The sequence below is a fragment of the Bos indicus x Bos taurus genome, chromosome 16 (genome assembly GCF_003369695.1).
Source record: "Bos indicus x Bos taurus breed Angus x Brahman F1 hybrid chromosome 16, Bos_hybrid_MaternalHap_v2.0, whole genome shotgun sequence".
NCBI lineage: Eukaryota > Metazoa > Chordata > Mammalia > Artiodactyla > Bovidae > Bos > Bos indicus x Bos taurus.
Genome location: NC_040091.1, coordinates 27,612,379 through 27,626,917, shown reverse-complemented (window position 1 = coordinate 27,626,917; position 14,539 = coordinate 27,612,379). Strand labels below are relative to the sequence as shown.

General features: G+C 37.4%; 1 protein-coding gene across 1 annotated transcript in view; it reads right to left on the bottom strand.

Moving 5' to 3' along the window:
* DNAH14 (dynein axonemal heavy chain 14) overlaps nucleotides 1-14,539 on the bottom strand; it is a 376,162-nt gene that overhangs the window by 146,224 nt on the left and 215,399 nt on the right. Inside the window, exons 41-43 of the mRNA XM_027564099.1 lie at nucleotides 13,950-14,031; nucleotides 8,732-8,961; nucleotides 2,394-2,510 (exon numbers count right to left, since the gene is read on the bottom strand). Coding sequence (XP_027419900.1) covers nucleotides 2,394-2,510; nucleotides 8,732-8,961; nucleotides 13,950-14,031 — 429 coding nt within the window. The remainder of the gene's footprint in view (nucleotides 1-2,393; nucleotides 2,511-8,731; nucleotides 8,962-13,949; nucleotides 14,032-14,539) is intronic.

The following is a 14,539-nucleotide window of genomic DNA, read 5'->3' as shown; positions in this document are numbered from 1 at the left end:
TGTTAAATAGTCTTTTATTTTAGATTAAAATTGATGCATGATATGATTTAATTTATACATAATAAACCTAGATAGCATATTCAAAAGCAGAGACATTACTTTGCCAACAAAGGTTCATCTAGTCAAGGCTATGGTTTTTCCTGTGGTCATGTATAGATATGAGAGTTGGACTGTGAAGGCTGAGTGCTGAAGAATTGATGCTTTTGAATTGTGGTGTTGGAGAAGACTCTTGAGAGTCCCTTGGACTGCAAGGAAATCCAACCAGTCCATTCTGAAGGAGATCAGCCCTGGAATTTCTTTGGAGGGAATGATGCTGAAGCTGAAACTCCAGTACTTTGGCCAACTAATGCGAAGAGTTGACTCATTGGAAAAGACTCTGATGCTGGGAGGGATTGGGAGCAAGAGGAGAAGGGGACAACAGAGGATGAGATGGCTGGATGGCATCACTGACTCGATGGACGTGAGTCTGGGTGAACTCTGGGAGTTGGTGATGGACAGGGAGGCCTGGCGTGCTGCGATTCATGGGGTCGCAAAGAGTCAGACACGACTGAGCGACTGATCTGATCTGATATCATATTTTAATACATAATTGTACCTATACTTTCATGTATATATATTTGTTGTTATTGTTGTTATTCAGGTGCTATGTTATGTCCGAGTCTTTGCAACCTCACGGACTGCAGCATGCCAGGCTCCCCTTTCCTTCACTATCTCCTAGAATTTGTTCAGATTCATGTCCAATGAGTTGGTGATGCTATCTAATAATCTCATCCTCTGCTGCCCCCTTTTCCTTTTGCCTTCAATCTTTCCCAGCATCAAGGTCTTTTCCAATGAGTAGGCTCTTTGCATTAGGTGGCCAAAGTATTGGATCTCCAGCTTCAACATCAGTCCTTCCAGAGCAAAATTAGGAGTTTAAAAAGGGAGGTGGCAAAGTTTCTCTGAAGAGAGAAGTCTTGGAACTTCTGTCCATTATCTTCATGTACTTGGAGTGCGCTCCTTGCCACCAAGATCTGCAGTGACCTCTCTGCAAGAACCAAATCAAGCTGCTCTTCATTCAACAGATTGGATCTAATTGCATATGGGTTTACAGTGCTCCTGACCCTGGAACTTGTTATCTTCCCACAGACCACAGTAGCCTGGTCTGACACCAGGACTTCTGATTTGCATTATATAGTGGTGAATCAAAAGTGATACAGTGGTACTCAGATTACTGTTATGAGTTTGGGTTTGAAAGCTTGGAGAGTTTGAGTTTCTTCTAAACCCTTGCCTACAATTAGTGTAAAGTTGGGGCCAGAGGAAGCAATGTCTTAGATTTGGAGAAAACACCTCTATAGTTTCCTGTAAGGGTGGAATGGTACACTAAGACACTGAGTTATGTGCATTGATAGTTCATTTTTTTTCATGCTGAAAACTAAGGATAAAAATGGTCCAGGTTCAATGCACGATGCTGGATGCTTGGGGCTGGTGCACTGGGACGACCCAGAGGGATGGTGTGGGGAGGGAGGAGGGAGGAGGGTTCAGGATGGGGAACACATGTATACTAATTAAATAATTTTCTATTAAAGAAAAAAAAAAAAAGAAAAAAAAATGACCAATATTAGCATTACCATATGATACACAATTTGGGGTTTCAAATAACTGTAATACTGTGGTAAATATTGTACACTAGAACCTTGCTATTTCCAATGAAATTAATTTAGATTTAGAATTTTCTGGATGCTTCATGTTTCTGAGATTTCTAGTTGTTTTCTGTCAAAAACTCTTATAACTAAATTTTGAAACTCTCTATGAGAGAAACCTCATCTCAAAGTAATTAAATTCAATTTGCATTCATTGAATTTTTTATATTTGCAAGAAATCTACATGAAGCATATTAGTCCATATTAAGCTCCTGCCTCAATTTCAACTAAACTCTCGAAGTACAACAATTTTCTGTTATCTTTTTCTTCTATACATAGAAGAAAATTGAGAATAAAAATGATTTAGCACATATGCATATTTGTCCAACTATGATTATTTATTTTTAATTAGCAAGTTCCTTTACAATCGAGTTGCTACATATATGTTTTACTTGTTTCAGAAGAGGTCCTTTACCTTTTTTCCTTTCAATAATCATGCTAATTAAAATATTGAGCACTTCCACTAGCAAGATTTTTAGTTAACTAAAATTTAAAAATGTACAACGGTCTCAATCAAATACTAATACATTTAAACTTTCTCAGAAAGCAATATTCAAAGGTTATTTTTTAAAGACTATTTTGTAAACCATCCAAATGAGTTCCTGAACAGACTTGGAATACATCAGTCCTCAAAGTTGCTGATATAACCACTTGTATATATAAAATATCAATAATTTATAGAAATTAGAGCATGACTCTTAAAATAATTCTTACCTCTTTGTACTAGTGTCTGAATATTAGGAAGTAATTCTGACCATGGTATAAATTCACATTGCTGTATATCCACAAAATACCCAAAAATAGAATGTTCACCATTTGGAAGGTTGATACCTACATTTGAAAATGATAAATAAATAAAGAGTCTCATTCATGGAATGTTTAACTAAGAATATAATCTCTATCTGAGAGATGTGATTATTTGATCAGAAATAATAATTCCTTATTAAAGGTATAACCAAACACATAAAACAGGCCTATCATTTTTCCTTCTAATCTTTAATTGTATAAAAGCAAAGTTTTATTATCTCTGACTTATTTTGGATCCAGAAAGTAAGATGAATCATTCATTATCTGATATTGTTTGAAATCTTACCCAGAAGTTCTGATTATTACCATGTACTGTATATTATTCAGTTCAGTTCAGTTCAGCCACTCAAGTAATGTCCGACTCTTTGTAACTCCATGGATTGCAGCATGCCAGGCCTCCCTGTACATCACCAACTTCCGGAGTTTACTCAAACACATGTCCACTGAGTTGGTGATGCCATCCAACCATCTCATCCTCTGTTGTCCTCTTTCCCTCCTGCCTTCAATCTTTCCCAGCATCAGGGTCTTTTCAAATGAGTGAGTTCTTTGCAGCAGGTGGCGAAAGTATTGTTTCAGCTTCAGCATCAGTCCTTCCAATGAATATTCAGGACTGATTTCCTTTAGGATGGACTGGTTGGATATCCTTGCAGTCCAAGGGACTCTCAAGAGTCTTCTCCAGCACCACAATTTGAAAGGATCAATTCTTCAGTGCACAGCTTTCTTCACAGTCCAACTCTCACATCCATACATGACTACTGGAGAAACCATAGCTTTGACTAGACGTACCTTTGTTGGCAAAGTAATATCTCTGCTTTTTAATATGCTGTCTAGGTTGGTCATAACTCTTCTTCCAAGGAGCAAGCATCTTTTAATTTCATGGCTGAAGTCACCATCTGCAGTGATTTTAGAGCCCCCCAAAATAAAGTCTCTCACTGTTTCCATTGTTTCCCCATCTATTTGCCATGAAATGATGAGATCAATTGCCATGATCTTAGTTTTCTGAATGTTGAGTTTTAAGCCAACTTTTTCACTCTCCTCCTTCACTTTCATCAAGAGGCTCTTTAGTTCTTCTTCACTTTCTGCCATTAGAATGGTATTGTCTGCATATCTGAGATTGTTCATATTCTTCCCGGCAATCCTGATTTTAGCTTGTGCTTCATCCAGTCCAGCATTTCTCATGATGTACTCTGCATATAAGTTAAATAAGCAGGGTGACAATATACAGCCTTGACATACTCCTTTCCCGATTTGGAACCAGTTGGCTGTTTCATGTCCAGTTTTAACTGTTGCTTCTTGACCTGCATACAGATTTATCAGGAGGTATTCCCATCTGGTATTCCCATCTCTTTCAGAATTTCCCACAGTTTGTTGTGATCCACAAGGCTTTGGCATAGTAGTAAAACAGAAGTTTTAGAGATGTTTTAAAGATGTTTTTCTGGAACTCTCTTGTTTTTTTGATGACCCATTGGATGTTGGCAATTTGATCTCTGGTTCCTCTGCCTTTTCTAAAACCAGCTTGAACATCTGGAAGTTCACAGTTTACGTATTGTTGAAGTCTGGCTTGGAGAATTTTGAGCATTACTTTGCCAGTGTGTGAGATGAGTGCAACAGTGCAGTAGTTTGAGCATTCTTTGGCATTGCCTTTCTTTGGGTTGGGATGAAAACTGACCTTTTCCAGTTCTGTGGCCACTGCTGAGTTTTCCAAATGTGCTGGCATATTGAGTGCAGCACTTTCACAGCATCATCTTTCAAGATTTGAAATAGCTCAACCAGAATTCCATCACCTCCACTAGTTTTGTTTGTAGTGATGCTTCCTAAGGCCCACTTGACTTCACATTCCAGGATGTCTGGCTGTAGGTGAGTGATCACACCACTGTGGTTTTCAGGGTCACTGCTGGCAAATAATTGTTCATAGTATTCCCTTATGGTTTTTTTTGTTGTTGTTGTCAGTTGTTATTTCTCCTCTGTAATTTCTTATTTTGTTTATTTGGGCCCTGTCTCTTTTCTTCTTGGTGAGATTGGCCAGAGGTTTACTGATTTTTGTTTACTCTTTCAAAGAACCAGCTTTTGGTTTGGGGGATGTTTTATTATTGTTTGTCTAATCTCCATTTTTTTCATTTACTCTCTGATTTTTATTTCCTTCTTTCTGCTGACGTTAGATTTTGTTTGTTCTTTTTTCTAATTATTTTAGATGATAGGTTAGTTTGTTTGAGATTTTTCTTGTTTTTTGAGGAAGACCTATATCACTATGCATCTTCCTCTACGAACTGCTTTTGCTGAACCCAACAGGTTTTTTATAGCAGTGTTTTCATTACCATTTGCCTCAAGGTATTTTTTAATTTCCTCTTTGATTTCATCATAGATCCATTGGCTTTGTAGTAGCATATTGTTTTGCCTCAATGTAATCATTCTTTTGCTCATTTTTCCTTGTGTGATTAATTTCTAATATTTTCTTAATATGTAGTCAGAAAATATGCTTGAAATAATTTTTAAATTTTTTTAAATTTTATTTTATTTTTAAACTTTACATAATTGTATTAGTTTTGCCAAATATCAAAATGAATCCGCCACAGGTATACATGTGTTCCCCATCCTGAACCCTCTTCCCTCCTCCCTCCCCATATCATCCCTCTGGGTCGTCCCAGTGCACTAGCCCCAAGCATCCAGTATCGTGCATCGAACCTGGACTGGCAACTCGTTTCTTACATGATATTATACATGTTTCAATGTCATTCTCCCAAATCTTCCCACCTTCTCCCTCTCCCACAGAGTCCATAAGACTGTTCTATACATCAGTGTCTCTTTTGCTGTCTTGTACACCGGGTTATTGTTACCATCTTTCTAAATTCCATATATATGCATTAGTATACTGTATTGATGTTTTTCCTTCTGGCTTACTTGCTGAGGCTTGTTTTGTGTCCAAGTCAATGGCACCCCACTCCAGTACTCTTGCCTGGAAAATCCCATGGATGGAGGAGCCTGGTGGGCTGCAGTCCATGGGGTCGCTATGAGTTGGACATGACTGAGTGACTTCACTTTCACTTTTCACTTTCATGCATTGGAGAAGGAAATGGCAACCCACTCCAGTGTTCTTGCCTGGAGAATCCCAGGGACGGGGGTGCCTGGTGGGCTGCTATCTCTGGGGTCGCACAGAGTTGGACACGACTGAAGCGACTTAGCAGCAGCAGCATATGGTCACTCCTAGAGAATGTTCCATGTGTACTTGAAAAGAATATGTATTTTGGTTTTTCTGCATGTAATGTCCTGAGAATATCAATTAAGTCTAACTGTTTTATCATTTATTATCTCCATTGCTTTATTGATTTTCTGTTTGGAAGATCTCTGTCCACTGGCATGACAGGGCATTAATGTCTCCTACTATTATTGTATTTCTGTCAGTTTTTTCCTTTATTTCTGCTAATGCTTATTTGATTTTTGTGGGTGCTATTTGGGGTGCATATATGTTAATGACTGTAATATTCTCTTCTTGTATTGATTGTTTTATTATTATATAATGTCCTTCTTTATCTTTATGGCCTTTTTAAAAAAGTTTATTTTGTCTTATATGAATATTGCTATCCCTGCTTGACATTTCAGTTTTCATGAAATATACTTTTTCATTCCATCATTTTCAATCTGTGTGTGTCCTTTGCCCTAATGTGGGTTTCTTATATCTGTATATCTGTTTCCTTCTTCAGATTTGGAAAGTTTTCAGCCATAATCTCTTTTTTAAAGTTATTTTATACTTTTTAAAAAAGAAATTTATTTTTAAGTGATTGGTGATTGGTTTACAACATTGGTTTGATTTCTGCCATATATCAACATGAATTAAACATAGGTGTACATACGTCCCCTCCTTCTTGACTCTCCCTTCCAACTTCTGTCAGTCATAATTCTTTCAAATACATTTTTTATTCCCTTTTCTCTTTTTCATCCTTGTGGTATTCCTTCTATGTATAGATTGGAATGCATTATATTATTCAATAGGTCTAATACATTGCTTTAATTTCTTGTTCTTTTGTCTTCCCTTTGCTCTTCTGACTAAGTGATTTCCATTATTTTATCTCCCAGGTCACTTTTTCATTCTTCTGCTTTGTACAGTTTGCCATCATTGCCTTTAGGTCAGCTTTTATATTAGAAAATCAGTTTCCAAATTGTAATTGGCTTCTGTTTGTAAAGCATCACTACGAACAAAGCTAGTGGAGGTGATGGAATTCCAGTTGAGCTATTTCAAATCCTGAAAGATGATGCTGTGAAAGTGCTGCACTCAATATACCAGCAAATTTGCAAAACTCAGCAGTGGCCACAGGACTGGGAAAGGTCAGTTTTCATTCCAATCCCAAAGAAAGGCAATGCCAAAGAATGCTCAAACTACCGCACAATTGCATTCATTTCATATGCTAGTAAAGTAATGCTCAAAATTCTCCAAGCCAGGCTTCAGCAATATGTGAACCGTGAACTTCCAGATGTTCAAGCTGGTTTTAGGCAGAGGAACCAGAGACCAAATTGCCAACATCTGCTGGATCATGGAAAAAGAGAGTTCCAGAAAAACATCTATTTCTGCTTTATTGACTATGCCAAAGTCTTTGACTGGGTGGATCACAATCAACTGTGGAAAATTCTGAAAGAGATGGGAATACCAGACCACCTGACCTGCCTCTTGAGAAGTTTGTATGCAGGTCAGGAAGCAACAGCTGGAACTGGACATGGAACAACAGACTGGTTCCAAATAGGAAAAGGAGTACATCAAGGCTGCATATTGTCACCCTGCTTATTTAACGTATATGCAGAGTACATCATTAGAAACGCTGGACTGGAAGAAGCACAAGCTGGAATCAAGATTGCCGGGAGAAATATCAATAACCTCAGATATGCAGATGACACCACCCTTATGGCAGAAAGTGAAGAGGAACTAAAAAGCCTCTTGATGAAGGTGAAAGTGGAGAGTGAAAAAATTGGCTTAAAGCTCAACATTCAGAAAACTAAGATCATGGCATCTGGTCCCATCACTTCATGGGAAATATATGGGGAAACAGTGGAAACAGTGTCAGACTTTATTTTGGGGGGCTCCAAAATCACTGCAGATGGTGACTGCAGCCATGAAATTAAAAGATGCTTACTCCTTGGAAGGAAAGTTATGACCAACCTAGATAGCATATTCAAAAGCAGAGACATTACTTTGCCAACAAAGGTCCGTCTAGTCAAGGCTATGGTTTTTCCTGTGGTCATGTATGGATGTGAGAGTTGGACTGTGAAGAAGGCTGAGCGCCGAAGAATTGATGCTTTTGAACTGTGGTGTTGGAAAAGACTCTTGAGAGTCCCCTGGAATCCAAGGAGATCCAACCAGTCCATTCTGAGGGAGATCAGCCCTGGGATTTCTTTGGAAGGAATGATGCTAAAGCTGAAACTCCAGTACTTTGGCCACCTCATGCGAAGAGTTGACTCATTGGAAAAGACTCTGATGCTGGGAGGGATTGGGGGCAGGAAGAGAAGGGGACGACAGAGGATGAGATGGCTGGATGGCATCACTGACTCGATGGATGTGAGTCTGAGTGAACTCCAGGAGTTGGTGATGGACATGGAGGCCTGGCGTGCTGTGATTCATGGGGTCACAAAGAGTCGGACACGACTGAGTGACTGAACTGAACTGACAGTAATCTGCATTTCTACTAATAACCTTTCTTAACTCCTTCAGTATTTTCATTACTCCTTTTTGAACTTGTGATTTGGTAGACTGCAAATATGTGTTTCATTGTTTGTTCTTTCAGAGGAATTATCTTGATCTTTTAATTAGGAGTGGTTCCTCTGCTTCTTCATTCTACTCATATTTCTCTGACTCTATGAGTTTAGGAGAAATATTTATGTACTGCAGTCTTAAAGGGCTGTTTTTAATGTGAGAGTGTCCCCATGTAGACTCCATGAGTCTAGTAATTTTTGTTAGAGGCTGTTTTTAGTATGGATGTCTGCTTTTTCTCTCTTCGGTGTATGCTGACTGTTATCCCCTTGATAGGGCTTGTGACTGGTGTTGGGATGGTCAGAGCCTACACTGGACGTTGAGCTGGGCCTCCTCCTCGTTGTGCAGTTGTCACAGTCCTATTAGGGATGTTAGAGTGTACTTATTTAACCCTCTTTTACCACTAATCTTCACATTTACATAGATGAGCTAAATAAATATAAATCCAATGATGAATTTCAAATTAACATTTTGAAGTATGCATAATTATGACTTTTCCCTTAGAACTTACCTATTTGTGCATTGCCTTCAAATAATTCACGAACAAGGTTGTCAAAATCATAGGTTACTTTTGAAGGTGAATCAGGTTCAGAACTTGGATAAAATATTAGGTCATCTTCATGTTCATCTTCACGTTGTAAAGTTCCTCCAAATGCCCAAGTAAATGCAAACACAAAAAGCTTTTGAATTGTTTTTTTTAATTTAATAGGATTTTTTGCCATGTACCGTGCATTGTCATCCCTGTGGTAGGCAGATGTGGAAAGGTGAAGATTAAAATTTTTAGAAAGCAGTCTAGCAATTTATTGCATTATCACATCAAAATTTTGTTACTAAAATTTTTTATAGTTAAGTATTAACATGGAAGTTTTAGAGTTAATGTATAATTTACCTTTGGTAAGTCATGTAAATTATACACTGATACTATTTTTATTTTTAAAGTATCATATGTGTAAAAGATTTGTAGTCAAACTTTATTTCAGGTAATAAATGATGTTCACTTTTATGTTAGGTCAATTTGTTACTTAAGAGTTCATCTGTCTCTTGGGAGAGAATCTGGTAAGTCTCCATTTAATGTAGAAAGACATAAGTGAATAGTCATCCACTCTGTACTCTTCTCAAACAAGGCGTATAGGTTGACTGAAATCCAATTGGCTAAAAGCGGGCAGTGTGAATCTGGGGAGAGTCTTCTTCAGTCTGGGTCAACCCAGGTTATCTTGGGCTGTGGGACTCTCAAATAACATAGTGATAGCACAGATGATGATGGGGCTAACCAAAAGATCTGGGCCTGATTTCAGGATATTTTGAATGGTTCAAGATTTAGTTTTCATAAAATTACTTGTAAATTATGAAAATCCTAAAAATGTATCACTGAAGTTTATTGGCAATTGTTAATGTATAATGCATGTATATAATCCTATTTGACATTTCCCCTCACATGTAAGAGACTGTTCAGCAAATTTTTTCTTGAATTCCTACTATATCTCAGTTACTGTGAACAAAACAAAAATGATCACTTATTTTGGAGATAGGAAAATGAATACCAAACCATGATATGTGTAAAGAATAAAGAGTCAAGCATGCTGTGGAGAATATTAGTAGAGATAGCTAATTTAGAGTTTGGGAGTCAGGGAAAACTTCTTTGAACAACGAACAGTTAAATTGAGACCTGAAAAATGAGTGCAATTTTGAAAAATGTAAGAGGAAGAACATTTTGAGAAGAAGACATACATGTGAGAAGACTATGAGGTGAAATGGTTACAACAAGTTTGAAGAACTGAAAAAGAAATCCAGTGTCTCTGAAGCATACCTAATTAGTTGAAAAGTTTAGGAGATAAGTCTGGAGATACAGGCAGGGGATTTTAAGCTGTGCCAAAACTTCTCCTTCCACTCTAAATGTAATGCAAAGTCATTAAATGGCCATAAAACAAAGGAACATTCTAATTTATGTTTTTCAAAAAATCAGACTCTTGCATATAAATACCAGGAGACACACACAAGAATAATAATCACAATAATATTTGTAAAAACCAAAAAATTGAAAAAACAACTTACGCTTTGCTGTTGTTGTTGCTATAGATGCTAAATCGTGTCTGACTCTTTGTGACCCCAGGGACTGCAGCACACCAGGCTCCCCTGTCCTCCACTACCAAAGTTTGCTCAGATTCATGCCCATTGGGTTGGTGATGCCATCTAACCATGTCATCTTTTGCTGCCCCCTTCTCTTTTTGCCTTCAATCTTTCCCATCTTTAGGGTCTTTTCCAATGAATAGGCCCTTTGCATTAGATGGCCGAAGTATTGAGGTTTCAGCTTCAGCACCAGTCATTCCAATGAATATTCTCGGGGTTGATTTCCTTCAGTATTGACTGGTTTGATCTCCTTGCAGATCAACAGACTCTCAAGAGTCTTTTCCAGCACCACTACTGAAAAGCATCAATTCTTTAGCACTCAGCCTTCTTTATGGTCCAACTCTAACATCCATACATGGCTACTGGAAAAATCATAGCTTTGACTATATGAATCTTTCCCAGCAAAGTGAAGTCTCTGCTTTTTAATATGCTGTCTAGGTTTGTCATAGTTTTCCTTCCAAGGAGCAAACATATTTTAATTTCATGACTGCAGCCACTGATCTCAGTAATTTTGGAGCCCAAGAAAAGAAAACCTATCACCTCTTCCACTTTTTCCCCTTCTATTTGCCATGAAGTGATGGGACCAGATGCTGTGACTTTAGTTTTTTTAACGTTGAGTTTTAAGCCAGCTTTTTCACCCTCCTCTTTCAGCCTCATCAAGAGACCCTAGGTCCTTTTCACTTTCTACCATTAGAGTGTTATCATCTGCATATCTGAGGTGGTTCATATTTCTCACAGCAATCTTGATTCCAGCTGTGATTAATCCAGCCTGGCATTTCTCGTAATGTACTCTGCATAGAATTTAAACAAGTAAGGTGACAATATACAGCCTTAACATACTCCTTTCCAAATTCAGAATCAGTCAGTTGCGCCATGTAATGTTCTAACTGTTGCTTCTTGACCTGCATACAGGTCTTTCAGGAGACAGGTCAGGTAGTCTGATATTCCCATCTCTTGAAGAATTTTCCACAATTTGTTGTGATCCACACAGTCAAATGGTTTAGCATAGTCAATGAAGCAGAAGTATATGTTTTTCTGGAACTCCCTTGTTTTCTCTTTGATCCAATGAATGTTGACAATTTGATCCCTGGTTCCTCTGCCTTTTCTAAATCTACCTTGTACATCCAGAAGTTCTCAGTTCATGTACTGCTGAGGCCTAGCTTGAAGCATTTTGAGCGTAATCTTACTATCATGTGAAATGACGGCAATTGTTCAGTAGTTTGAACACTCTTTGGTATTGTCTTTGGGACTGGAATGAAAACTGACCTTTTCCAGTCCTGTGGCCGTTGCTTAGTTTTTCAAATTTGCTGACACACTGAGTGCAACACTTTAACAGCATCATCTTTTAGGATTTTAAATAGCTTAGCTGGAATTCTGTCACCTCCACTAGCTTTGTGTATAGTAATGCTTCCTAAGGCCCACTTGACTTCACACTCCAGGATATCTGGTTCTAGGTGAGTGACCACACCATCATGGTTATCCAGGTCATTAAGAACTTTTTTTGGTGTAGTTCCATATATTCTTGCTACCTCTTCTTAATCTCTTCTGCTTTTGTGAGGCCCTTACCATTTCTGTTCTGTATTCATTTCATCTTTCCTTGAAATGTTCCTTTGATATCTCCAATTTTCTTGAAGAGATCTCCAGTCTTTCCCATCCTATTGTCTTCCTCTATCTCTCTGCACTGTTCATTTAAGAAAGCCTTCTTACCTCTCCTTGATGTTCTCTGGAATTCTGCATTCAATTGAGTATATCCTTCCCTTTCCCCTTTGCCTTTTCTTCTCTTGCCTTTTGCTTTCTCAGCTATTTGTAAGCCTCCGTAGACAACCACTTTGTCTTCTTGCATTTCTTCTTCTTTTGGATGATTTTAATCACTGCATCCTGTAAAATGTTATGAATCTCTATCTTTAGTTCTTTAGATACTCTGTCTACCAGATCTAATCTCCTGAAACTGTTCATCACCTCCACTGTGTAATCATAAGGGATTTGATTAAGGTCAGAATGAATGGCCTAATTTAAGCCTGAATTTTGCAATAAGGAGCTGATGATTTGAGCCACAGCTGGCTCCAGGTCTTGTTTTTGCTGACTGTATAGACCATTGTCTTTAATAATTGTCTATAATGCCTTTAAAATGTTGTATAAACCATTCAACATCACAATAATCCAAGTCTATGGCCCAACCACTAATGCTGAAGCTTAAGTTGACTGGTTCTATGAAGTCCTACAAGACCTTCTAGAACTAACACCAAAAAAAGGTGTTCCTTTCATCACAGAGGATTGGAATGCAAAAGCAGGAAGTCAAGAGATACCTGGAGTAACAGGCAAGTTTGGCCTTGTAGTAAAAAATGAGCTGGGCAAAGACTAACAGTTTTGTCAAGAGAACACACTGACCATAGCAACACCCTTTTCCAACAACACAAGAGACAATTACACATGGATGTCACCAAATAGTCAAAACCTATGCTTGTGAATGGACAAATTGTGACATATTTTCACAAAGAAATACACAGTGAAAATGAATGAAGACCTCCTACATGTACAATGGATTAATCAGAGGGACATAACGTTGAACAAAAATGCAAGTCACAGAAGAACATAGTGATTCCACTAAAGTTAAAACGTGCAAAGTTGAAAAATATACTGCTTAGGAATGTATTAATAAACATAAAATTCAATATAGTAGTTATTTCAGATGATGGGATGGCATAAGCTTTAGATAGGTACACTAGGGAACTTCAAAGATAAACCAGTACTTTTTAAAAACAACTCAGTGGTGTATATATGAATGTTTGTATATTATTATTTATATCTTACATATACTTTATAAATATCCTTTTATGGCTACTTGCTATTTAATAAAAATTAAAAATAATATATAGTTGTCATGTTGGATATGGACTAGAAAACTGGAAAAATTTAGGAGGTTATAGCAACAGTATAGGAAAGAAATAATAAACTTTTGGTCTAGGATGCTGATGATCAAGATGTAGATAAATGAAAGAATCTGAAGGCACAATTGACAGGTAAAAACCCGAGTTACAATGTTCTATCATTTAAAAGCAAATGTGGCATAAATGTCTCAGGATCTCATAATGAGATTATAGGAAAGCCTCAATAGTGAAACCCTATCCTACAAAATGGCACAATTGTGGGGTGAGCACAACTATATCGCTATAGTTTCTATAACTATAATTATTGAACATTTACTCTACACCAGCTACTACTCTAGATATCCGGTACATCACAGCATTATTCCAGTTTTATTTATAAATGAAAAAAATCAAAGACCAAAAATATTTAGTAACTTGTTCAACATTTCTCAGCTCATAAGGGCAGATTCATAAAATAAATTCACATCAACTTTATTCCACTCTCAAAAATGTAGTGTCTGGACAAACGTATTCATATTACCTAGATAACTTACCAAAATCTGGTGATCTTGTATTAGATATACAGAGACTCTAAGTTAGAATAAAATAAATTTAATTGAATTTTGATATTAGGAAGTCACAGATTATTGGTTTATTGACAGATAATCCTGTTTCTATTAGAGTGTTTGGCACTTAGTAGTTAATAAAACATATCTTTGAATGAATGTAGCTGACCTGTTTTCCACATCTTTGAATTTAACAGAAACTTTTGAATGTGAAATTATCTCCTCAGATGAAATGTCCTTCAAATCTTCACCTTAAAAAAGAAAGAGAATTTTCCCACAATTAACAACAGACCTAAAATTTAGCTAGTTAATTAATGAGGTGTTATCTTTAACATGGGTTTCCCCCAGGGCTTGGCCATAAAGATCCACCTGCAATGCAGGAGCTGCAGGAGACACAAGTTTGATCCTTGGGTCAGGAAGATCCCCTGGAGGAGGGCAAGACAACCTACTCCAGTATTCTTGCCTGGAGAATCCCATGGACAGAGGAGCCTGGTGGGCTACAGTCCATAGGATCGCAGAGAGTCGAACACGACTGACGTGACTTAGAATACACACATGCAACCTTGACCACTATTTACTTTGTGAACTGTCATAGAACATCCTTATTTCACATCAGTATCTTAGACTTATCAGACCAACTAGTTATCTTATCCCATCAAAAGTATGTTATCTTTTCTAAGATGAGAGGAGCAGAGAATGTATCTGCAATTGTTGAATTGATTACTATTTATTTGAAGAACAAATCTGTATATATATGTT